Source organism: Saccopteryx bilineata, chromosome 2 (genome assembly GCF_036850765.1).
Source record: "Saccopteryx bilineata isolate mSacBil1 chromosome 2, mSacBil1_pri_phased_curated, whole genome shotgun sequence".
Lineage (NCBI taxonomy): Eukaryota > Metazoa > Chordata > Mammalia > Chiroptera > Emballonuridae > Saccopteryx > Saccopteryx bilineata.
Window position 1 is genome coordinate 274970981 of NC_089491.1, and position 26503 is coordinate 274997483.

The following is a 26503-nucleotide window of genomic DNA, read 5'->3' on the forward strand; positions in this document are numbered from 1 at the left end:
TTCTTTCAGACCATGGTTCTCAATCCTTCTCATTCATCCTTACGGTCTTTGGGCAACTTGCTAGGATGTATAAGTTCTCTAAGGGTCGAACGTTTTCGTGACGTTTTAATTTTCATTACGTGACCCCCTTACATAACTCTGTACTCTGCATAGAAGCAGAACCCTTTGTATGCATTGCTGACAGCTATCTATGAAACTGAACCTGGGTGTTCAGGAACAAGACAAGCACGTCCGTTCCTGCGAATTCTGTCCTACATTGCGCTGGAGGTCCCAGCCAAGGCAAGTGGGCAGTAAAAATAAATAACAGACTTCCGGACTGGAAAGGAAGGAGCAAAACTATTGCTGTGTGCAGATGGCATCATGGAGCATACAGACGCCCCTGAGAAGCCAACCAAAAAAGCAGTTAGAACCAATAACACATGTCAGCAAGGTTTCAGGATCTAAGGTCAATGTAAGAAGTGGATTTCTATATCCCAGCAATGAGTATCTGAAGATAAAATGAAGGAAACAGCTCCGCTTATGATAGCCCACAAAGGAACAAAATACTTAGAAATAAATTTATAATAAAAAGAAGGCAAGACTTGTACCCCGGGAACTACAGAAATAGGGTTGAAAGAAATACCAGAATGCCCAAAGAGGTAGAAAGTCATTTTGTGTTCCGGGATTGGAAGACTTAACGATTGTTAAGATGTTCTTGCTCCCCAAATTAATCTGTAAATCTAGGGCAAATTTCTGTCAAATCCTTACAGTCCTCCTGGCTGCAGAAAACTTTTAAGCTGATTCTAAAATTAATATGGGAATGCAAGGGGAACAGAATAGCCAAAACATTAAAAACAAGAAGAAGGAGAAGAAGAACTAATTTGGAGGGTTCACACCTCCTGATTTCAAAACCTTACTCCAAAGCTGCTGTGAGATTTGTAACATAGAGACCACGTTCCTGGCACAAAGACAGACTTTCAGATCAATGGAAGCGAAGGAAGTCCAGGAATAAACCCAGAGATTTATGTTCCAGTTGATTTCCACAGAGGGGCCCAGACCATTCAATGGGGGGAAACAATGGTCTCTCCACAAATGGTGCTGGGCGACTGGTTACCTCCGGCCAAACGAACCCTTTCTCATCAGGGACGCCGGTGGCATCCATTGTGATGGTTAACTTCGTGTGTCAGCCTGAGCTGGGCTGAGGGATGCCCAGGTGACCGGGGAAATATTATTTCTGGGTACATCTGCGAGGAGATGAGCATTTGAATGGGAGAACCGAGTAACAAAGATGGGCCCCCACCCATGTGCACGGGCACCCTCCCGTCTGCCAGGCACTCGGAGAGCTGAAAGGTGGAGGAAGGGAGAATGCTCTCTCTCTCTTCTTGAGCCGAGACTGTCATCTTCTCTTGCTGTCAGACATCAGCGCTCCCTCCGGGTTCTCTGGTGTTCGGACGCCAGGAATGATTACCAGCACCTCTACCTGCCTGCTCTTTGGACCAGACTGAGGACCCCCCCCCCAGGCTCTCCTGGGTCACCAGGTTGCAGACAGAAGACCTGGGGCTGTCTCAGCCTCCCTCATCACCTCATCACAGGAAACTAGTCCTACGAAAAACGTTCTCTTACATGTTGATCTCTAGCCTCTTGGTTCTGCGTCTCTGAGACCTCTGAGAATACACCAGCAGAGAGCGCCCTCCCCGATCACCCCGCACCTGTGAGGGAGTGCTCTGTGGCTCCCGCCTACGCAGGAGGCTGCCTCCTTTTGAATACACCTTCCCATCCGCGCAGTTCTCCTGCGTGTCTCTCGCTCAGTCCCACTTAACCAGTTCGTGGGCACTGGAGAAGGCCGTGTCCGTCACACACTGGAATAACAGCCCGCCGTCCACGACCTTCAGCATTGCTATGACGTGACTGGTGAAACATGGCCGGTTATTCAGGTTCTCGGGAGCGATGGCATTGAGCCGGATGGTCCCCTTAACTCTCGGGGCCTTGCTGCTCACACTTTCCACCATGAAATAAGCATTTCTTCTCGAGGGAGTGAAGAGAAGTTCAGGCTGTCAGGGACCTCGACAGGGCAGAGTTGCTCGTGTTGGGGGTGAGGCACAGTCTCCGCCTGAGGCTTTCGGCCTTTGCCCAGCCGGCCCGGTCTGGTGGGCAGAGTTTAGAGCGAGGAGGGTGACTCTTTTTGTGATTCACAACCATGAGGAGGAGCCCAGCGTGCCGGCCAGGAGCGGGTGGGTTGAGGTCTTGTTGGGGATGGTCTGTATCTGCTCCTCATCCCTGGCCGCGTCTCACACCCTGCAGGCCAACGACGTTCGTCTTTCGTCCCCAAAGGAGCCAGTCCCCAGCTCAAGGTGTGGGGTGTGCTTCAGTTTCCCTCGGGACGCCCCGACAGGAGAAAACAAGAAGCGGGTTCTCCATGACTAAGAAACAACTGCAAGATTCCGCCTTCACGGGACGTGGGCACAGGAGGGACACTGGGCTGGGCTGACTGGGCTGACTGGGGAGGGTGCAGGAGCCTGTGTCAGTCTTCACCCTCACAGTAATCGAGGCGTGGTCGCCCGAGGCCAGTGCCTGCAGGAGAGACTGCGACACCTGTTGTTTTCCGCCTGGCTTCCAGCCCCTTCTCCTGAGAAGGCCCCTCCCCACGGATGCTGGGGACATCCACCATCTCCCATGCCCTGAGACACGGGTGCTGTCCTCACCACCAGGAGGAGAGTTGTCCAGGCAACGGGGCCTGTTCCTGTTGGCCACTACGTTTGCTTCTACTGGGCATGTGTCCTAGACCAGAGCTGACGGAGCCTCCCCGGTGGCTGCTTTACAGGTGTCCTTGTGAGCCAGGTGTCTCAGGGAGACTCTTCTCGGGGACTCTGGCTAGGGGTTCTAGCAACTGGGGTTAGGGGTTAGGACCTGGTGGCTGTCACTTTGCCACTTAGGAAGATCGGGTTCTGAAACAAGGCCAGTTGGAGGGGAAGCAGCCCTGTAAGAGAGACAGCGACAGAGAGAGAGAAAGACAGAGTCAGTCCAGGTCCTGATGACCCGACGGACACCTGGATGAATTTAAAACATGTTTGCTTTTTCCTACTTTCCACTGTTTTTTCGTTTTGTTTTGTTTTATTTTATCTCTTTCCTTAAATCCGTCTGTGTTGGGCTTCTGATATTGACGACCAAAATAATTCCCAGCCGACGCAGGGCGCCCTCCGCCCTGGGTGACCCTCTCTGGTTCCATTTTTGGGTTTTTTTTTATCCCATTTACTGCATGTCTCACCTGGAGACCTCCCTACACCTGAGAGATGTGGGACCCGACTGGAGAGGAAGGTGATAATGAGATTTCGGGGCCGGGAGAGAGGAGAGACAGAAACCCTGGCGGCTGAGTGGGCGTCAGAACAGGCTGCCACTTCTCTCTGAGACCGCAGCGTCCCCGTGGCCTCATCACGTGGATGCTGAGCGAGAGGACAGGATTCCTCCCAAGGTTCCGCCGTGCACGCCCTCCCCTCAGACCGCCCCTCACAGACTGCTCCAGCGACGTCAGGCAGGAGGCTTAGAACAGTCTTTGACTCTGACACATGTGACGGGGAGCGGCCGCACACGGACACCCGCTCCACCCCTCCTGCTGAGTGACCAGACCCTTCCAACGTTGCACGGACGTGTGTGGAAAGGTGCGAGCCTAGTCTCCCGCCCACCAGTTCGTCCTGAAGGGAATGAGCTCGCCGCGGAGCCTGTTTCCAAGGAGGAAGGGGCTCCCCAGGCTGGGTTTCTCTGTGGGCGCTCCTGTGTAATGATGATGAAGACTGGCTGTGGGCGGGGGCAGCAAGGAGCAAAGGGGAGCGTAGATAACAGTTATGAAGGAGCTCCACCCAGCGGGGACTTCGGCGTCCGAGTCAGTCGGCTCTGCAGAGGCTGCAGAGTGAGGGAGCCTTGGGGGTCCTGGGCGGGGGGCTCTGGACACCCAGACACAGGGCCTAGGACTCCCTGGCTCTGATCCCAGGCACACTACCCCAGGCTCCCCAGCTCCTGAGGGGAGTCACTCGCAGACAGAGAAGCTCAGACAGGGTGACACGGAGCCCTCAGGGCCTCGAGCCGTGCCATGGTTCCCATTCAGTCGTGTCCCACGATCAGACAACATGCTTGTCCAACCTGGTGTACAAGCCAGGCTGGTCCTCACACGGGGGCTCACCCCACCCCAGACGGGCCATTCTCCTCTACACTGCCCCTGCGTCTGGGCACTCCACAAGCGCTCTTCAGTCCGGAAGGCACCTCCTGCACGTTCCAGGTCGCAGTCGGTGGACAGCTACCATGAGGCTCCCCGCAGCGTTCGAGTCCAGGAAGCCAGGGTCCTGCGGGGTGGTCAGAGGGGAGTAAGCCAGGTGCTCTTAGGTTCTCTGGAGCGCTTCCCCGAGCAGAGCAGGGCTGGAGGACCCTGCAGGGCACTGAGGGTGGGTGTGGGGTGCTCCGCGGAGCCTTCCTCGCGCCAGCTGCCAGGAGAACGTGGCCTTCTCCTAATGACGGCCACACTCACTGCTCATTTCTCCTCAGACTGGGGGGTGCCTGGGCCCCCTGCCCCATGTCCCCCTGGCCCATCTGCGGCCACTCTGCGTTCCGTCAGTGCCCACTGCTGCTGGTTGGCCATCACTCCCTTCTGGGTCCGCTGCAGAACCCCTCCCCCAACAAGCCGACGGCCAGGGAAGTGGTCTTGTGGATCCTGAACACTGTGGAAAATAAATAAATCAGGACACTGGATGTCTTTGGGTGGAGGGGGGAGGATATTAACTGGGACAGGGCATGAGGGAACTCTCTGGGGTGATTGATGGGCATGTTCTTCACCCTGGTAGCAGGTAACGGCTCACAGGTGGGCGCCCCATGTAACCACTGCTGTTGGAGCATCGCACTGCGTGTAAATTTAACCTCAAAAGAAAAAAAAAGGACCTACCTTAAAAAAAATAGTGCGTGAACTCAAGGGAGTCATTTGCATGCTCAAGTGTTTCAGGATGAACTTCACCGGGACACTCGGAAATGCACCCCAAAATAAGGTTGGTCAACAGGTGGTAAGAGCATCCGTGGGCAGATGGGTATACGATGGTGTATAGTGAATGGTAGAGTCTCAGCAGGTGGGCGCGACACTGCCCCATCCTTTTAACATCTGTGTGCATCGGAAGTTTCCGTGATAAAATCTGGGGGCACAGGGAAGGACACTAACGTCGGCATGGCAGAGCTGTTGTGGGCGCCATGCTTCACGGTTGACCGGCAGCCGGGTCCTTCCAACGGTAAAGGCAGTTCTGTGGGAATGGGATTTGGACCTCGGAGTCTGGGTGAGCCTGAGTGGAGCTATTCATGCAAAGCTTCCTGTCCGCGCCCCCAGCAGACACAAAAGGGGGAGCACCCGCTCCCCAGTAAGTGCAACCTCAAAAACCACAGTAAACCTGTAAGCTGGGTCCTGGGGATTAGGTTGCCTTGCAGGTTTCCCTGGAGAACATTGACATGCAGGTAGCAGAAGCCTTTTGCCCCCGGGGGGAAGGCATGGTTAAGCTCTGGCCTCGTCTCCGTTATGAGAGTCGACACCCTAACAGGGCACCAGCAAACGCCTGCCGAAGGCTCCGAAGCCCGGTCCTGCCCTTCCCGGACCCCGGTGGATCAAGCTCTGGCCTCGTCTCCGTTATGAGAGTCGACACCCTAACAGGGCACCAGCGAACGCCTGCCGAAGGCTCCGAAGCCTGGTCCTGCCCTTCCCGGACCCCGGTGGATCAAGCTCTGGCCTCGTCTCCGTTATGAGAGTCGACACCCTAACAGGGCACCAGCGAACGCCTGCCGAAGGCTCCGAAGCCCGGTCCTGCCCTTCCCGGACCCCGGTGGATCAAGCTCTGGCCTCGTCTCCGCTATGAGAGTCGACACCCTAACAGGGCACCAGCGAACGCCTGCCAAAGGCTCCGAAGCCCGGTCCTGCCCTTCCCGGACCCCCCGGTGGATCAAGCTCTGGCCTCGTCTCCGCTATGAGAGTCGACATCCTAACAGGGCACCAGCGAACGCCTGCCAAAGGCTCCGAAGCCCGGTCCTGCCCTTCCCGGACCCCCCGGTGGATCAAGCTCTGGCCTCGTCTCCGCTATGAGAGTCGACATCCTAACAGGGCACCAGCGAATGCCTGCCGAAGGCTCCGAAGCCCGGTCCTGCCCTTCCCGGACCCCGGTGGGTCAAGCTCTGGCCTCGTCTCCGTTATGAGAGTCGACATCCTAACAGGGCACCAGCGAACGCCTGCCGAAGGCTCCGAAGCCCGGTCCTGCCCTTTCCGGACCCCCCGGTGGATCAAGCTTTGTGTTTTCCAGGCCGCCGGCTTATGTGTGCAGAAAATGAAATAATGTGATAGCGAGGAATGGAATGGCACTGACTTGGAGAGATCCCGGGCATGTACTCCAGGAGTCTTTTATTTTGGTCCAGACTCACTTTGTACTTAACCCACGCCTGTTGCCCACGACAGCTCAGACAGGAAGGAAGAGGGAGGGAGGAAAGGCCCACTGTGGGGTCCGTGTTTGCAGGCTTCGGGCCGTCCCCTGGGTGGTCTTGTACCCTGCCATTCCCGCATGGCGGCGGGGCGCCCTGGCCTTGGGGAAATAGAGGTGTTGCCATTCCGAAGGGCACACGTCCCTGGGTGGACAGGGCTGGACCTAAGGCATCGTGTTGAGTCATTGCTGGCACGCCAGCTCCTCTTTTCGGCGGAATTAAAAGCATACATCATTATGTTTTAATTATGCAAATGTTATGCAGCAATACCTTGTATAAAACTTTCTTTCTTTCTTTTTTTTTTTTTTTTTTTGAAACATTACATATGAAAGTAAGAAGAGTAAGATGAGTATCTCTTCTCATCTGCAGCTTCCATCTAGATCCCTGGCCTCAGTTCCTCAAAGTGACCATTGGGTATATGTGTGTGTGTGTGTGTGTGTGTGTGTGTGTGTGTGTCACACGCTTGTGAAGCCAGAACCTAGAGGCAGAAGATAACCTGGTTTGAAATCCAGCTTAAATATTTATAAAGCCCTGTGACCCTGAGCCACTGACCCGACCTCCTGGGCCTCAAAGAATAATTGAGGCGATAATTACAGAGATTTTCACCCTGTATCCTGTGGGACTTCTTCCACCTACCCCGCCGTTCTGTGTGTGTTGTGTGCACACATTTACAGGACTCAGACGTGTGCTTGGCACATAGGGGGCGGGTGGAAGCGTTACCTGTGATTCTACATTGTGTACCTGCCATACCGAAATCGCTGCAATGCCAGGATCGTTTTAACGTGACGTGGTGTTTTGCGTCACCGTCTGTGACTGGGGCTTTCTCCGCACCAGTCCTGGAGGACATTCCCCAATGGCACGTGTCCTGGTCTCTGCTTCAGGGTGGCAGGGAATCCACGGTGTGGACACACGCCTGTCGTTCAGCCATTCTCCTATGGAGAGTGTGACTGGGTTTTATCATCCAACCTGCGAACGTCTCAGAGTGAAAGGATGTCCTACTAGTAATAACAACTCTGAGACTGCTGTCCCAGGAGGACCGCAGATGTGACCCCAGCTGTTCCCCTCCCCATCAATGTGGCATTGAACACCACACACGCATACGTGGGTCCTTGTGCCCACGTGTGTCCCTGCACGAAATCCGTGAGCTCTGGAGTCAGAGGTAAACCGGTTTTCTCTTAAACAGACACTGCTCGGTGGCTGTCGATCCCACCTCTCAACTCCTGCATCAAGGGGATGGGCGTCCCTGTATCTTACACCTTCAACAACCCTCGCTTTCCATTTGTCCTTGTTTGAAGGGTGGAGATGGTACCCCATGTTGGTTCTGATGTCATTTCCCTATACTGGTTAGCATAGCAACCTTTTCTCTCCCCACAATTATGTGAGGCAGTCCCATTTGACCCAGTTAAACCCCTTGCCTAAGGTCCTCCAGCTCAGCTGTGTGCTACACTGTTGCATGGCTCCACCCTCAAGGTAAAGATTGCTACAGGAATAATCTATTTGAGACTGTGTTTTCGTTAACCTAACCTAATAATTTGTGAATTAGGAGAACACAAACCTATTCACTTAAATTCTGTGACGTATCAGGTTAGACCACAACCTTCTGAGGCAGGTTTTGGGGTAGATGGGTTTCTCCTCTTATTTTCTTTTCTTTTCCTCCCTTTCTTCCTTCCTTCTTCCCTCCTTCCCTCCTTCCTTCCCTCCCTCCCTCTCTCCCTTTCTTCCTTCTTTATTTCATTCTTTCCTTCCTTTATTACAGAAAGGCACATGTGGGAACATCCCCTATAGGGAATATGTCAGCTCTCTATAAACCTGTGGGCTTAGCTGGTCAACATAGCTGTCCCCTCACCCCAAGGTTGGTCACAGCTCCCAGCGAAACCTTCCTTCTCCTTCCTTCCTTCCTTCTCTTCCTTCTCTGTCCAGAGGACCCGGTGAATATGGGGCCGTCCTTCCTTGCAGAGCAGGGTGTAAGTCTGTCCTTCCCTTCTATTTGTCCATGGGAGCAACAGCTGTCGCCTTGCTGGCAAGGAGCCCCCAGGATAATCGGCGAGGTGGACACTTGAGGGAATGGATTCGATGCCCAGTAGCCATCGTCTCTTCCTCATGCCGATGGCCGTCTGAGGCGGTGTGGATGGCAGGGGATCTCTGGAGGATGAATCCCGGTTAGTCTAATCCCAGGCTTCTTTGGCTTCTGGTCCTTCTCCCAATTCCCCTTCCAGCCAGGGTGCCCCGTGAGCTGTCAGGGGAGGTCTTCTGGTGTGTTTCAAGGGACAGACTCCTTTGGAGGGAAAGCCTCTTGCCACTGTGCACAGTCCTAACTTCTTGTCCGGCTCGTGATAGTAGCCAAGGACCACGATGCTGAGACCTATGGCAACTGTCTTGAAAACAAGGAGAGAAAACCCAAGGACGTCGTGGAGACATCCGCCCCGTAGCAGCCAGCCTGCCCGCATCTTGTTCTTTGAGACACTTGTGTGGTTTGCTTTCTTAAGTAGTTCTTACACCAGCTCTTTGCAGCCCAAAGCATTCCTCACCCAGGGACTCCGGTCTGCTCCCTGTCGGTGAGGGTCGATGGGTGACCCAAAGTTTGCCCGTGTCTTCCCAAGATGAGTAACTTCTTTCAGTGCAAGAACGAAGGAGGTGGAATTAAGGACAAAGGACAGATGAGTTCCTGGGGCACCAGAGGGTCGAGAGAGGGGTGCCACGAAGGGCTGACACCCCCCCCCCTCCCAGGGTCTGGTGCTGTCCTCTCACCCTCAGCGGCTCATTAGGAAGTTTTCCCTTCCTCGCCGGGACAGGAGAGCGCCTGAGTCTCGGGGCTCCTTCAGGGACCGGTTAGGAGGTCAGCGTCATGAAATACCGATGGGCCAGCCACTGAGAAGGCTTCTTCCTCCTCCTGGGGCTCCCCCTGGGCCGGCCATCGCGTCTGCCCGGGCAGGCGCGGATCCCCGCGAAGGGGTTACTGCAGGAGCCATCACGGACCTGATGGACTGGCCCTTTTGCCCTTTCTGGGTTTTATTATCGATACATTCTTTATACTGGTGGTTCTTGACTGCAGAGTGGTCTGGTTGCTTGTGAAGTGAGGGTGACGTGTGTGTGTGTGTGACCCCCAAAGGGTTTTCTTACCCTAGTGGGGAAGCGTGGCTTCAATATATTGAAGCCAAGCCCAGACTGGTGGTCCGACCCTGGAGTCGGACCGCACGGATCAAATGCTGGCTCCGCGGCTGAGCCCCCAAGTGACCCTGAACGAGTTTCTCTGCCTTCCCGTGTCTCCGCTTTGACACTTGTTCAGGAAAGGAGCAGATTATCGGACCTACTCCGTGGAATTGTCAGAAGGGTTTATTTTTTTGTTTCTTTTTTTTTCTCTAAGTTGTACTTAAGAGCTATTTTAGGTGTACAGCCACATGAGAGGGAAGCACAGCCATGTGCCCCCCCCCCCACGTCTCCTGTCCTCAGACATGTACAGCCTCCCCGCTCTGTCAACCTCCCCCGGAGTCTGTAGCCGGATGTCAGGATCCAGTCTGTGCTGGACTCGCCGTGGGTCTGGACAAAAGTATGATGTCACCTGCCCATCCGTGCTGTGTCACACAGAGGATTCTCACTGCCCGGAACGCCGTGTATGCTCCGCAGATGCACCCCATCCCCCAACCTCCCCGTCCCCCGGCAACCCCTCATCTTTGTCTCCAAGGTTCTGCCTTTTCCAGGATGTCACAGAGTTGGAAGCCTACAGCGTGTGGCCTTTTCACATTGGCGTCTTTCCCTTGTTAACATGCACTTAAGGTTCTTCCACATCTTTTTGTGGATTGATGGCTTTTTTTTTTTTGCACTCAGTAGTATTCCGTTGTCAGACAGACCACAGTTTATTCATCCATCACCTACCAAAGGATGTCCGGGTGGCTTCCAAGTCTTGTTTAACGCGAATAAACATCCACACGCAGGTCTGTGGGTGGCCATTGGTTTTCAACACCTCTGGGTCAATACCAAGGAGCACGATGGCCGGGTCCCCGGGTAGGTCTGCGTTTGACGTTGCAGGCGAGCACCCACTGGTCTCCCTACAGTGGCTGGACCTACCTGCTTCCCACCAGCAAGGAAGGAGCATTCCCCCTGCTCCACATCCTCGCCCGTGCTGGGATCACGCGGCCCGGCCCGCAAGGTACGCTGTGATAGCTTGTCGTCCTCTTAATTTGTGTTTCTCTGACGGGAGCCTGGAAACACTTCGCCAGAGCCTGGCCAGAATGGGAAATGTTTGTGTGTTGGCTGGATGTTGCTTTTGGACATTCTCGTGAGCGGAGCACAGCGCACCTCCGAAGACTCTCGTAAATAAGGATGCAAGGGGAAAAAATGCTTTTGTTGCCTTGTTGGCGGTGTCCAGACACAGCCCGGTGAGTCTCGCCTCAGGAAACCGCTGCCACCCTGCGCCGCGGCCCCTGTGGAGAATCGTGCCCGGCCGCCACCTCGACGCCGCTCCTGGTGATGCATGCTCCCGTATCTAAGTGCGCGCCGTGCCAGCGCACTCTCCGGGACGGACAAGGCGTGCGTGTGCAGACTCCTCGCCGACTGCACGGGTGGGGTCACCGCAGGACCGTCTCAGAGCCACAGAGCAGACTCCTCGCCGACTGCACGGGTGGGGTCACCGCAGGACCGTCTCAGAGCCACAGAGCAGACTCCTCGCCGACTGCACGGGTGGGGTCATCACAGGACCGTCTCAGAGCCACAGAGCAGACTCCTCGCCGACTGCACGGGTGGGGTCACCGCAGGACCGTCTCAGAGCCACAGAGCAGACTCCTCGCCGACTGCACGGGTGGGGTCACCGCAGGACCGTCTCAGAGCCACAGAACAGACTCCTCGCCGACTGCACGGGTGGGGTCACCGCAGGACCGTCTCAGAGCCACAGAACAGACTCCTCGCCGACTGCACGGGTGGGGTCACCGCAGGACCGTCTCAGAGCCACAGAACAGACTCCTCGCCGACTGCACGGGTGGGGTCACCGCAGGACCGTCTCAGAGCCACAGAACAGACTCCTCGCCGACTGCACGGGTGGGGTCACTGCAGGACCGTCTCAGAGCCACAGAGCAGACTCCTCGCCGACTGCACGGGTGGGGTCACCGCAGGACCGTCTCAGAGCCACAGAGCGTTCGGGGAGCAGCATGGCTCACCAACGCCGACTTCCGCTCACATAGCATTCCCCCATGTAGGGTCGGTCTACTAAGTTCCCTTCTCACAGAAACATGAGGACACTGATCATGTTGGATGGGGACCCTCCCTCACAGCCTCGCTTTAACCTGATGGCCCATGTAAAGACCGTATGTCCGTGGAAGGTCACATTCTGAGGCCCTGGGGGTTAGGAGTGCAACATGTGAGTGTGGTGGGAAGTATAGTTCAACCCGGATGGCCAGCTAATTTTATGTATGTGTATATATATATTTTTTTCTTTTTCTTTTGTGTATATTCTGAGGGTCAGACTCGGCCTTTCCCAGACCAGAGGCCAGGCAGTGGGTGTCACATCCCTCCCGCATCCCTCCTCAGGGCACCTGGATGCTTATGTAGTCCAGCAAGAACCAGAAGCTCGCTGGCTTTGAGAAGAGAGCACGCCACCTGGGGATGACAGCTGACCCGGGGACAGATGGCCTGGCGGCTGGCGATCAGGCACCCTGTGCTCCAACTTTGTAGCGAGCATTGATTTTCCTTAAGGAGCATTTAATCATGCCCGCGTTACACCTGAGTCAAGCACAGCTTGAAAAGGGTAAGGGGGGGGGATAGCTGAGGGTTTTAACCCCTGAACAACTGAATAGCAGTCTCAATGATACGTGTCCTGTGTAGAGGCATGTGCCCGCTCAGGTGCACCCCCCAGGACTGGGCTGGAGGTACCCGAGGCTGGCCGACAACTGGGTCCTGTGTTGACACAGCCCAGCATCCAGCACAGTGGCTGCCGGGGATGGTGGGTGCCCAGCGTCCACCTGGTTAATACAAATGACAGTGTCCACCATCGTCACCCCAAGAACCAGCCACAGCAGTCCCACAAATGAGGGGGCACTGGACTGAGACCATGCCCCCTCACCCCCACTGACAGATGATGAACAAGAGCTGAGGTCAAATGAGGGGCTTACCCAAGGTCACGGAGCTCATCACCGGCCTGCCACATCACCAGCCAGCACCCGGAAGGCTCATCCTCTCTCTTTGCATAACTTCTCTTCCTGGAACCCACATTCCGGGAATACCCCTAGACCTTCTCCAGGAAGACACCCCATTAGCAATGCCAGCCTTTGAAAACCTACGCCTTTTTTTCACGGCTCACTGTCCTGTCTGTCTGCACAGCGGATGCCAGCCACTGCCCCCGCCACCGAGAGCCCACGTGTTGGCGTGAGTGATTGACTGGAAGGGACAACCTGCCCTGCTGGTGGAAGCTGGACTCTCTCTCAAGTTCAAACGCAGCAGAACCCAGCTTCAAGCCAGGTCCTAGTCACAAGCTTTAATTATGGGCAGTGCGGGTTGAAGGTGTCCATACGGTGAGACCCCTGCGGGTTAGGGCAGACGGAGGGTTCCCCTGTCTCCTTGTGGGCAAGGGGCAAGTGTATTTAGCAAATCATTGTAACATAAGCCTTGGAGGACGGGTACAAAGGACATGTGCCTGCTGCCACCGACCCACCCCTGTTGTGCTGGGGGAACCTACTGAATGCCCCACATTTTTTTTTTCTGAAGTGAGAAGTGGGGAGATAGTCAGACAGACTCCCACTGGATCCGCTCGGCATGCCCACCAGGGGGCGATGCTTTGCCCATCTGGGGCGTTGCTTCGTTGCAGCTGGAGCCATTCTAGCACCTGAGCCAGAGGCCATGAAGCCATCCTCAGCACCTGGGCAAACTTTGCTACAATGGAGCCTTGGCTGTGGGAGGGGAAGAGAGAGATAGAGAGAAAGGAGAGGGGGAAGGGTAGAGAAGCAGACGGGCACTTCTCCTGTGTGCTCTGGCTGAGAATCTGAGTGCCCCACCTTTGAAAGGCAGACATGTGGTCACCACTTCCCACGTCCTTGGTTCCCTCTGGGGATGGCTGGCTGATAGTGTTGGCTCAGCTCTGTGTGGCCTTTTAACTACTCACAGGATTTACCTCCTCCACTCTGGAATGGTAGCAGTGCAGGGGTGTGAGTGTGAGCGGGTGTGTGTGTGTGTGTGTGTGTGTGATGTCCTATCCGTGGTCGGCAAACTCATTAGTCAACATAGCCAAATATCAACAGTACAACGATTGAAATTTCTTTTGAGAGCCAAATTTTTTAAACTTAAACTATGTAGGTAGGTACATTCCTTATCGAGGTAGCACCCACACGTGGTATTTTGTGGAAGAGCCACACACAAGGGGCCAAAGAGCCACGTGTGGCTTGCGAGCTGCAGTTTGCCGACCAGGGTCCTAACTGGTACCTCCCTAAGCTAGCACTTGGCGTGTAATTTAAGGTCTCACACCGTTCTGCAGGGTGTTCATTGACAAATATATACCTAAAGTCTCAGAGTGACTGTACGACAGCGAGAGGGCACAGGGCAGGGGTGGTCGGGGCTGAGTGTCGGGCAGAGCATGGGCGTGACCCCTCAGGGGTAACAGAGGCGTTGTCAGTGCGGTGATGGAAGTGGTTCCATATTTCGATCGTGGATGATGGTCCCTCCAGTCTACACATGTGATAGAAGTCCAGTAGAACTCCAGAGAGAGAGAGAGAGAGAACGTGCATGTGAAAACAGGTGAAATCTAGGTAAGGTTTGTGCCCAAGGTCACAGCATTGTGTCCAATGCCAATGCCCCGATTTTGACCACGTTCTATTTGTGAGTGTGTAAGATCTGTCCCTGGGGGAGCATGGGGGAGGGGAACGAGAACGCTACATATGTATTGATATATACACATTTTTTTTGCAACGTCTTATTCATCTCAAACTATTGAGCTATTTTAAAATTAGTTGTTTGTTTTGTTTTAAACACTGCAGCTCTGTTCCCTTCCTCTGCCTTTCCTACCCATGCGGAGTCAGAATTGTCACCTTTTCTGCTGTCATATCCGTCACGCTAAGTGACATAGTGAGGCTGAGACAAGGCCTCCTTTTTTTTTTGGCCATAACTATAAATTTCCCACCAGGAAGGACAAGGATATAAAACATCTCTCCCTCTGTCCCCACCCCACCCCCGCCCCCATGTGCCTTTCCTCTGTCTCCCATCCTCCCAACATGATGATCCTATCTCATCTCCATTACCCTCCGGCGGGTAAAACGTTGCACATGTGTGCACCAGTCGTGGTACGGCCAAGAGTATTCCATGATGACTCCCTTCCCTTTCCTGCATCATGGTTTCTCGTCATTGTCAGAACCAAAAACTGATTGGGGTTATTCTTTCTTTCTTCATTTCTGCGTGTAGTTCGCGCTTACGTGTTCCCACACTCTTCGCTGATTATCTACATCTCCTCTTAAAACGTTCATTCACATCGAAGTGACTGGGGAATCTCCGGTTTCCTTGGACGCCCGTGGCAAAGGGCATTCTCGGTGCTGGTGGTCCACAGTCATCCTGGGTTTCCCGCCCTCCCCATCGGCCGTCTCGTCGCCGTGAGCCTGCCTTCCTTCTCTCTGTTTTGTGGGTGACCTTGTCTCTCATGCCTCATGGCTTCTTTCTAGGTTTTCTCCTTGTAAGGTGGGTGGCCGTGGCCAGGCTGGTTCCCATTGGATTCGGGCAAACAGTAAAGGAACCGTGGAGCTGGAGAATGGTGGGCCATTCTGTTATTAGAGTCTTGCAATGGCAGAGAGCAAACAGGCAGGAAAAACCGCTTCCCTCTCTCTCTCAGAACTCACAAGCAAACAGGCTCACAGTGGGTGGTAGGGAGGGCCCTTTTCCTTCAAACAATAGCAGAAAATGGCCCCTCCCAATGGCGGCAAGCAATCCACAATCTACAGTCGGCCACTCTGAGGGCGATCACCTGCAGCCTTACATAGACTGTACACACAGGTGCTGCCCCGCGCTCATGCACCGATCAGGCAAAGTACCAGCAAGCAAGCCTAACACATTGTTTTCCCAACACTCCCTTGTTTGACCAGGCACGTCTTCCGGTAGCTTCCTGAGCAAGGCTGTAGGAGGTGCATGTTAGGAGACCTTGCGTACCTCTTCATAATAAGGCTGGATGTAGGATGCTGGCTTGGAGACCGTTTTCCCTTTGAGCTCTGCAGACATTTTTCATTGTGGCCGCTGTGACTTCTGGGTCTGTTCTGACCCCTGGTCCTTTCTCCTACATAGCAGTCACATCCTCCATGGCCTCAGGGTCCAGCCACGCCTCGGTGAGGATTGGTACCCTGTGTCCATCTGGGTCCCTGGATATATAAACGTAAAGAAACGAACAAGAAGCCAACAGGCGCAGCTGCGGGGGTGCACCTGGCAAGGCCAGCCACTAACCCTGTGCTCTCTCTCCTGTCTCCCTCCTGCAGAGCAAAGGTGAAGAAGGGCGTCAACATCTTGAGCGCCCGCGCCAGCGAGCCTCGGCAGTGGGACGTCAAGCAGGAGCTGGGGAATGGCGGGAAACACGCCACCACCACTGTGGTGTGCCAGCGCCTGGGGCTGGGCGCTCGCAACAGGTAAGCGCCACCTCCCTCTGCGGGCGTCTGGCTGGGTCCCTCACGGCCCAGGCTCCGCCCACAGGGCTTGAGGAACACTCGCTGACGCTGCCACTTAGCGGAGCTGCCGAGCCCTCGGCCCTTGCGTCCAGGACAGCAGCATGGTCGTGTCGTCCCAGCCAGGGAGCAGGGCGCAATTCTGAATGAAGGTCTGTTGTCTGCGCCTTGGGGCCCGGACGAGTTAGCAAGGTTGTGCTTTGCTGGGCCGCGGCTTACGTGGCCGCTTCACCTACACGCGTGTCCTGGGGCCATGTTATCCCCCGGGGCCCTCCCTCAGTGACCAGAGGCAGCTTGCTTACCGAGTGTGCACACGGCTGGACTCGGTCCTCAGTGGGGCGGGGTTTAGAGACAGGAGGTGACAATCGGTGGCAGTAATGAGCAAGGACCTGCCATCGGAGAGTCGCTCCAGACATCTGGACTTTAAAATGATGGCATTGCGCTGGCCGGATAGCTCATTTGGTTGGAGCATCGGCCAGAAGCGCGGAGGTTAGAGGTTCAGTCCCCAGTCAGGGCACATACAGGAGCAGATCGATGTTCCTGTCTCTCTCTTTCCCTCTCTCTCTCTCCCTCTCTCTCTCTCCCTCTCTCTCTCTCCCTCTCTCTCTCCCTCTCTCTCTCTCCCCCCCTCTCTCTCTCTCCCTCTCTCTCTCCCCCCCCCTCTCTCCCCCCCCCTCTCTCCCCCTTCTTCTCTCTCTACGGTCAATAAGGGAAGCATTTAAAAAATTAATAAAATTTTTAAAAATGATTGCTTCCTGTGTATAACAGCAACGGCATGCCCATGTTAGAATATTAGGGAAACAGTTGCACGGGGCACAGATGATAATGAACTGTAGTAATCTCGCTACCACTCGAGGGTCAGCCACTGCTGACAAGTGGGGTCATTCTCTCCCCGTCTTTTATCCGTAGATGTCGTCTGTATCTAGTGAGTGTGGAGTGGATTTGTTTATTTTGCAAATTTGGTATCATACTCCATTTAGAGGTTTTAAAATTCTTCTGCATATATTTGGCTTCTGTGGAAAATATCTTCTCCTGACACTTGATATTCCCCCCAAAAAAATGTTGGTGGCTGTATACTATTTGATCCTATAGGTCTCCCCTTATGTAAAAGAAACAGATCTGTATTTGGGGGTATTTACATTGTTTTCAGGTTTCATTTGTGTCTATGATGTCACAGCAGATTACTTTCTACCTAAATCTTTGTTTGCTTCTTGTTTTGCTTAAGGTGCCTTCCTAGAATCAAAGAGGTTCACCACTTTTTAGGGTTCTCGGTTGTTTTCGTGATGGGATTTGCCCCCAAGGAAGCCATGGCCCATTCTGGGACACATTTTCTTTAGTGAACGTTGCTCAGCTGCCAAGACAAATTCTGCTACTTTGCATGTTGCTGCAGCCCCACCCCATCCCCTTTCAGGTGCAGCCAGCAGAAACATCTGGTACCCTGAACGGCTCCCAGCCCAAAACCCAACCTTCACCATGATTACCCCAGCAGGACCCTCGTGAGCCAAGCTCATCCCTGCCCTAGGGCCTTTGCATCTGCTGGTCCCTCTGACCAGATCCTTCGCGGGACTGGACCGTTCTAATGTCTAGGGCTTGGCTCCAATATCATAGTCCCAGAGAAGCTGTCTGTGACCCCTGACACTGATTGACTTGTCTCACTTTCTCTCTAGAACTCACCCATGCGGAATGACCTTGTCTGCTTTCTCTCTGTCTCTTCCCCACAAGAACCTGGGCTCTGTGAGGGAAGGCAGGGCTGTGCCTACCTCTTCATCCTGCGTTCTTTCGTAGACCCGTTCCTGGCACAGGGCAGGGGCTGGAATACTTGCAGAGTGAATAGGCAACTACATAGCACGCTGGGTGGCGTTCTGTCTGCGGTTTACAGGGGAAGGGTCAGCACCAGGGGGCCTGTGCCTGGGGTCTGAGGGGTGGTTACTGCCTGACCAAGTCAATGGATGGTGCTGGTTTGGACGCATCAAGTGGAGTGTGGTGCCCACCGGGCCGGTGAAGGAGGGAGCTTGGAGGGTCTGCATGTGCCAGGACACAGGTGTCCCGGGAGCCGAGGCCGGAGCCCCGGGATTTGGACAGGCTATGCAAGTGGAAAACAACCCCCCACCCTTCCCCTGGCTGCTTCCCCACACAGCTGCCCTCCCCCCGATTTCCTTTGCTGCATAGCTGTGACACGTTGTCCCCACTGTGGGATTCATCTGTGCCAGGGAGGGTGGAACTACACCCTGCCGTACACACAGACATTTTCTTACGAGGCCGTCCCAGTTGGTGAGAATTCCACCCCTTTGCTCACGCCCAGAACCTGGGAGTCACAAGCACATGCCTTCTAGTCCAGCCTGCAGTCTCATGCTGCCACCTGGGACTCAGAGACCCGCAGGGAGCCAGGAGGCTTTCCCCCAAAACAGCTTGGGAGCTAAGGAGCCCTGGGCTGTTGCGTTCTGCGCACCTATTAACCCCACCCCCACCCCGGGGAGGAGCCCTCCCACGACCTAAGTCTGATCGGAGCGCCTCAGAGTGAGAACCAGCATCCCTGTGTTTGTGCTCAGGAATCAGGACTACGTACCAGTGCTTACTTGGTAAAGCCACTCTTAGGGCTTGTAAGACTGGTATGGACGCCGGCCTCGCACCATCATCCACAGTCCCTTTGAAACAATGGAAAATGATGAAGTAAATTCATCGAGAAGTATTCGTGGCAACACCAGCAACTGCCCTGACAGCAGGTGTGGCACTGGGAACTCACCGGGAGGGGGCGCGTCACTTAGGGTGTGGTTTGCAACCTGTCACTCATCAGAAGCCCAGGTTCCTTCTCTCCTGTTGCTCTGACTGCCAGAGGGCTGCCCCTGTTCCCGTGACCCGAGATGGGCACAACTGCTCAGTAGCCCCAGTGGTGGGCAGGTGGACGGGGGCAGGGAGGCGAGGGCCACGGGGGCCAGGCCACGGAGAAGTGTCTTTGTCTTTCAATGAGAAACCTTGGAAATATTTCAGGCAGGATGGTGGCACCCTCCCATTTGTGTAAACAAAATTTCTGGTGACTGTGTTAAACACAGATGGGGAGGCTGGTGTCCAACCAGATACTGGGAGCAAATTAGACTAACGCCATAGCCTGGAGCGAGGGTGGCGGGTCCCAGGTACCTGCCACCACTCTTCCTCCACGGGCCTCCACAAGACCAGAGGCCTTGCCGCCTCCCTGCTTGAATATCCTCCACTCTGCCTGGCACCAAGCATTGTGAAGATGGCCACACTCCCTCACTTAGCAACATGCTGAAGGGTTTTGTTCGAGAGGAAACACAGTTACCCTTATTAGGAAATGTAAAAAAAAAAAAGAGAGAGAGAGAGAGAGAGAGTTTGGAAAAGAGGCAGCCTCTTAGCACAGAGAGATTATTCTAATAACTTTAAATGAGTCCTCTGACCCTCACTTAGTGCTGCTCTCCAAGACGTGGTGACAGGTGACTCCATGGGCTGTCCTCCGTGCCTTTCCCGGGTAACCTAATAATGTTTTCCTTTCCATTTTCCACATCACATTAATTCTTCATAAGTGGCCCTTATTATTCCTAACTTGTCCCAGCTCAAGCGCAGTATTTTTCTCACCAGTGGTGTGTAAACCAGGCCAGCTTAAATGGAAGGGACGTGCCATCCATCACGCCGGTAATGTTCTACCTTGGGGAGGAAGCACGGACGCTGACGCGAGGCAGGAAGGCGCGGCCCCCTCATCCTTCTCCGGCTCCCACTCCCACCTTCCTGCACAGGGGGGCAGACAAACGCAGGTCAGCCTCTGGGGACCACAGTGGCCGCCAGGCAGGTGTGCACTGCCTTGGACAGGAGGGTCAGCTGCTATGACAGAGACCCCTCCCCCATGCTCCCACCACCACAGTCACTGATTCAGCAAGAAGGGTGTTGATTTCTGTTTAGTTTAATGTCTGAGTCCATGAGGCAGACTCGCCGTGCAGAGGCGGGGGGTTTGGATGCCCTTCAATTTGTCATCCACCACCCAAAGATGCTGCTGTGGTCAACGCAGGCCAAGATGGCTTATCGCCAGCATAAATTCCAGCCTGTAAAGAGGGACAAGGGGCACACGGAGAGCGACCTCTGCGGTTCAAAGGCAGGGTCTGCAGGTTGCCCATGTCCCTCCGACTCCCATCCCGTAGACAGGACGTGCACCCCCACGGCCACACCGAGCTGCAAGGGAAGCTGGGCAGTGTCACCTTCCAGCCTGATTCGTCGGGTCCCAATCTGGAAGGCAGTCACCAAAGACAGGGACAGCGTGTACTCTTTGACACGTGTAAGAATTTGAAAGAGTCAGAGCACAAAGGGGACAGGAACACCAACCGAGGGGGAGGAGGCAGGAGAGCAGGAGTGGGGAGGCTCTGATGTGGAAGAATATTCAGTCATCAGATGTCAGAGTCTGAGTCTTGAAGGTCTCTGGAGCCCAGTCTGGAGGGACTTCCTCCCAGCAGGGAGGAGAGGGCTCAAGGGAAGAGGGCAGAACCCGGAGGGGTTTTTAAAATGTTTCAAACACATGAGCAGGAACCAAGAGGGCACAGGAGGGCTGGCCAGCATGACGGGGAGGGCTGAAGATTTAAGGTCACCATTGCCCTGGGGCAGGACCTTTCCTTGGCTCCCTGCAGTAATGGCAGTAATGATACGGTCGTCAGATACCCGACTCTGTAGAGCAGCTGCCCTGCGGCGGGCACCGAGCCGTGTGCTGTTTTCAGAGCAAGGCTGTGCCGGGTCCCTGGCTCTGTCTCACCTTAAACAATTACTTTTCAGGCCTCTGATTTCTCGTCTGTGAATTGGGGATGTGATGGGACTGTGGTCGGGAATGAACAGCAATTTAATTGTAGCCATGTGGCACTGTCGTGGTTACTTTGTGCGATGTTACGCTAGACAATTGTTGCCCTCAGTGATACTGTATCATGCTTATTATTTCCAGCAGCCTTGCTAAGGAGTTGGTAAGGAGGGCGCCAGGCAGGACTGCAGTCCTCCCGAGCCCACCGGGAGGCCAGCCTCCTGCCCAGCAGTGCCCTATGGCCCCCCTCCCCAAAGCTGGCGGCTGTCCTATTCCAACTCCGCTCTGCTGACCTCTGGTTCCCGTAATCTGGGTATTATTAGTCCCATTCATAGAAGAACTAGGTTACACATAACAAAGTGGTTGAGGGAGAAGAAGGACCTGCCATTTGAAATCGACTGTTACTTATGTGCTGTGCAACATTGGTGAAGATACTTAACTTCTCTGACCCCCCGTTGCCTTATCTCTAAAATGAAGGCTGTATTTCCCATCTCATGAGATTTGCCCTCAAGAGCAAACGAGTCCTCGTGCCTAGCTGGTGCTGGGCCCTCCACGGGAGTGGTGTTTCTAGGGAAGCCAAAGGGGTGCACGTCGGTTCCTAAAGCACGCAGCTCAAGAGGCAGCACGTTCCCTGGTGGAGGAGGGAGGATTGTGGGAGGCACCGCTGGGAGGAAAAACAAAATGCACCGTTTCCCTTTTCCGTTCATACCACCAGCTTTTCTTGTGCTGACAACACCAGGACAGAGCTCGTGGAGAAGGAAGGGGTCACACGGCCCGACAGGTAATTGCCAACATCAGGACAGTCGGCAAACATCTGTTGAGGACGATAAGATTCAAGGGACTCCGTTTTCTTTCTTTCTCCCCCCCCCCCCCGAATGAAAACTTAGTTGCGCCGGGCTGGGATTAATTTTTCATTGTCTCCCATTCAACAAGGATTGCTTACACGGCGGCCTCAAACAGAACCTTGATTGTGTGGCGTCTGTGCCAAGTTCGTGAAAGACAGAAAGAGAGAGAGAATGTGAACTAAAATTGGAGACTGGCACCAGAGGCCCCGCTGCCCGGTTTCTGCCCTCCGAGTCCCCCCCCCCAAGGTTCTTCCGTTCTTAGCCACGTTCTCCTCTGACCCATTTCGGTGTCCTGGGAGCATGCTGTTAACATGAGACCAGGAATGGGGGGATGGTGAAGAACCAACTCTGGCCAGGTCAGGAAAATAATATGAAAAAAACCCTCATCAACTGGTGTGAATGCAGCTGGGGGTGACTATCTCTCCCATAAAGCCACTTAGCACTGAAGAGGAGTGGGAAGGGAAAAGAAAGAAAATGTGAGGACAGACAGACGGACACACACACGCACACAGCACAGCCGCTGCATTGAGAAAAGACACAGGCGTGTTTGGATGTTCTGCCGGGCTACCGCCGTTCGGGCTGGGGTGCAGCTGCACAGGGCCTTCGAGGACCCGGTCTCCTTCCTTCCTGTTCTGCAGTCTTTGGCATACGGTCCCCTTCCTCACACCCTCAAGAGTGCAGCCATACGTCTGGGTACCCTCCTTGTGCTCCAGGTAGCACAACGGGGGAAGGCGTGTGGCCAATGCAATAGGTAAAGGCCGGCCAATTCTGTCTCTTTTGGTCAGAAAAGCAATCACCTCTTTGTGAGCTGTGACATAGAGGACAGACACTTAAGGAAGTTCCTCTCTCGCATAGCCCTCCCTTTTGTCACACACACTTCCTTACCTCGTCCTTTTCTTCGATGGTGCACAGCTCTGTGTGTCAGAAGGTAGTGTTATTATCTATAGAGTGATAATGTTGACCAGCTTCGACATTTCTTTTTAGGTGAGAGGAGGGGAGATAGTGAGGCAGATTCCCATGTGTGCCCTGACCAAGATCCATCCGGCAACCCTGTCCGGGCCGATGCTCCAGTACCAAGCTATTTTTAGCACCTGAGGCTGATATACTCAGACCAACTGAGCTATCCTTCAGCACCTGGGGCCACACTTGAACCAATTGAGCCACTGGCTGTGGGAGGGGAAAAGAAAGACAGAGGAAGGAGAGGGGTAGGGTTGGAGAAGCAGATGGGCGCTTCTCCTGTGTGCCCTCACTGGGAATCAAACCCAAAACTTCCACACACCAGGCCAATGCTCTATCCACTGAGCCTCTGGCCAGGGCCGTCCAGCTTCTACTTTGTAACAGGATAATTTTCCAAAACAATAGAAAGAACAAATTCATGACTTTCTTACAAATATGAAAGGAACGTGCATCAGAAATGTCAGTCCCCGATGATTAATGAGGGAACCTGAAAAGCGTTACAACCACACCATTCCAAGGAGCGTTTAGAAAGCAGAGACGTATGTAGGCCATGAAATAAATGTACACGTAGGTGAAAAACTTCTTCCACTTGGACGAGGAGAGAAATCAATTGTCCCTGTGCTGGGCATAATTTATTTGCATCAAGAAATATGTACATGGCTACCATTGATCTACAACTTACTGAGTTGTAAAACAAGTTAAACATGATGAGAACATGACCCCCAAAGAATCAAATAATAGGAACAATGCATTCTTTTTTTCCCCTTTTTCTTTTTTTTTTGGGGGGGGGGTTCTTTTAACTTTTTCCTTTCATTTTATTTTTTTCTGTCCTTTTTATTTCTTTTCTTCTCTTTTAAACTTTTTTGTTATTTTTTTTCTGTTATTTTTCTTTCAGAAGGAGATGCTCTAAACATGCTTTTTTTTTTTTTTTTCATTGAAGACACTCAGTAGCCCTATGGTCTGTTTCTGTCTTTGCAAGAGTTCCCTACACTATGTGGCCACCAAATTACCAGAGGCTGAAACCTACCATTCCTGATGTCACATGGCCCTGCGATGTCATTCAGGGTTGGGACTCACCCTGCAGAATCGGCTGTGTCTCTGTGTCGGAGAGGGTGAAGTCAGAGCCCTCTCTCCTGACGTCCCTGAAATGACTCAGAGCAAACAGCAGTGCTCCATTGACTGGGGACAAGGGTCAGGTCTGTAGGGCGTGGTGCTGGTGCTCAGTGAATTCAAACAGGCTGTCTGACAGTGACACGTTCTCCTAGTTTGATGGTTCCTGTCACTGAGCCCTGGTCCCTCAGGTAGACTCACCTCTGATCTGTGCGTCAGGCGGGTGACAAGGGGTTAGCACTTTCTCTCTGGCATTCACAGTAGTGCCGTGCTGCTGGGCTTTCTACTTGCTGGAAATGGTGTTAAGCACCCAGCACCCCTTACCTGCCACGTGAGTCCTCAGAAACAGCGACCCCTGTCGGATGCGGGAGGACACTGTGACTGGGGAGGCAGAGCAGCTCACCCAGGACCCCCCAGCTAGTGGGCTGCCCAGTTCTGAAGGCTGGTGGGCCGATTCCGGGATCTAAGACTTTGCGGAGATCCCTGTTAATGCGTCAATGATGAGGAAATAGATTTTTCCATTGTGCCAGGAGAAGGCTGGTCAGAGCTCTTGAAAGGGGCCTTTGAAAACTAGCCTCTCTTGTGCCTTTTGTTTCTCAGACAATTCCCTATTGAGATGTAGTTCGCATACTATCAAACGCACCCTTTTAAAGTGTAAGATTCTTTTAGGGCATGACAGATGTGTACAGCCCTCCCGGGACCTAATTCTAGAACGTGTTCATCACCCCAATAAGAAATCCCAACTCAGTCTTCTGTCTTCTTCACCCCCAGCCCAGCCCCTGGCTGCCGCTAATCTACTTAGTCTCTGTGGATTTGCCTGTTCGGGGCGTTTCACATCAATGGACTCACATAACACGTGGCCTTTGTGTCTGGCTTCTCTCAGCGTCATGATCTCAAAGTGTATCCGTGTTGTATCGGGGTCAGTGCTCCATTCCTTTCCATGGCTGAGGCACAGTCCACTGTAAGGACAGGCCACATGGACCTTTGCAACTCCCCCCCCCCAACCTCTCGCCAACTACATTGAGGGATAATGGCAGATAAAATCGAGTATACTTAAAGTATATGATGTAATGATTTTGATACATGCATGTATTATGAAGTGATTTCCACAATCAAGTTCATTAACTCAGCTGTCATCTCCTCATGGTTATCGTGTGTGTGTGTGTGTGTGTGTGTGTGTGTGTGTGTGTGTGTGTGAATGATGAAGGCCTGCTCTTAGCAAATTTCCATTATATGGCTCTAGCCGGTTGGCTCAGTGGTAGAGAGTTGGCCCAATGTGTGGATGTCCCAGGTTCAATTCCCGGTCAGGGTACACAGGAGAAGTGACCATCTGCTTCTCCACCCCCTCCCCTTCCCTTCTTTCTCTCTCTCTCCCCTCTCCTGCAGCCATGGCTCGAATGGAGCAAGTAGGCCCCGGGCACTGAGGATGGCTCCATGGCCTCTGCCTCAGGTGCTAAGTATAGCTCTGATGCTGAACAATGGAGCGATGCCCCAGATGGACAGATCATTGCCCCCTAGTGGGCTTTCCTGGTCCATCCCAGTTAGGGTACATGTGCAAGTCTGTCTCTGCCTCCCTCTTCTCAATAAATGGATAAATAAATAAAACTTTCATTATATAAGATAGCAGTATTAACTATAGTCACCATGCTATATATGATATCCTCAGAACCCATCCATCTTATAACTGGAAGTCTGTGCCCCTGGCCTGCATTCCCACCCCCTACCCCCTGCCACCAACAGCCCTTGGCCATCACCATTCTACTCTCTGTTTCTGTGAGTTCAACTTTTTAAAAAAAGGTTTTATGTACAAGTGATACCAGAGGCTATATTTGTCTATCTCCATCTGGCTACTTTCACTTAGTATCACATCTTCCAAGTTCATCCCCGTGTGGCCAATAGCTGGCTTTTCCTCCTTTTTATGGCTGAGTAATATTCCATTGTCTGTATGTATAGGACATTTTCCTTATTCATTCATCCACATGGACCTTTGCCCTTAATCCCGTTCTTTTCTGCCTCTTGTCACTATTGGGAGAAAAATTGGCAAATTAAAGTTTGGGGTACACCGCCATTTATATCCCAAGCCAGTGGCCCTGGCTCAGTGTGGAACAGGAGAGTCTGGGAGACAGGAAGAATGCCTTCCCTGAGCGGTGGCATCTCCCTCCGGGACTCCCTTGACACCATCACTGTGTTTCTGGGACATACAGACGGAGGTCTTGCATGAGCACTGTCCCCAAGTCTGGGGACAGTCCTGTAGACGAGTCGGCCCACAGAGGACCAAACCTGCCTGTGGACACAGACACACTCCTCCGCTCTCTGTGATGGCCTTGCCCTCCTGAAGTGGCCTTTGAGCCTTCCAGAGGTTTATGACCCCATCCTGAGGTCACAAAGCGAGCAGTGGCCTCGGGGTTCCGCCCTCACGGCCAGGCGGATGCCTGGAAATGCCACCTTCCTCGCGGCTGACCTGAGACGCCTCTGTTTTGACTTCAGGTGCCCATGGCGCGGTCCCCTAACTGCCACCATGACGTCTTCTCCTATCCACGGGACATACGTACCATTACTGTTTGGTCTGTGTCTTACATTGAAGTCAACTCATCTTTTTTCTTTTTTCTTTTTTTCTACCTAAATCAACTTATTTCAAGAGGAAACTTTCTATCATTCCTAAATCTGAAAACCCCGGTATCCGCTGCCACAAATAAGAGGCAAACATAACAATAAATACA

At 53.5% G+C, this 26503-nt stretch overlaps 1 protein-coding gene across 1 annotated transcript in view; it reads left to right on the plus strand.

Annotated features, from left to right (window-relative positions):
• TMEM132C (transmembrane protein 132C) overlaps nucleotides 1-26503 on the plus strand; it is a 214287-nt gene that overhangs the window by 122323 nt on the left and 65461 nt on the right. Inside the window, exon 3 of the mRNA XM_066260826.1 lies at nucleotides 15900-16046. Coding sequence (XP_066116923.1) covers nucleotides 15900-16046 — 147 coding nt within the window. The remainder of the gene's footprint in view (nucleotides 1-15899; nucleotides 16047-26503) is intronic.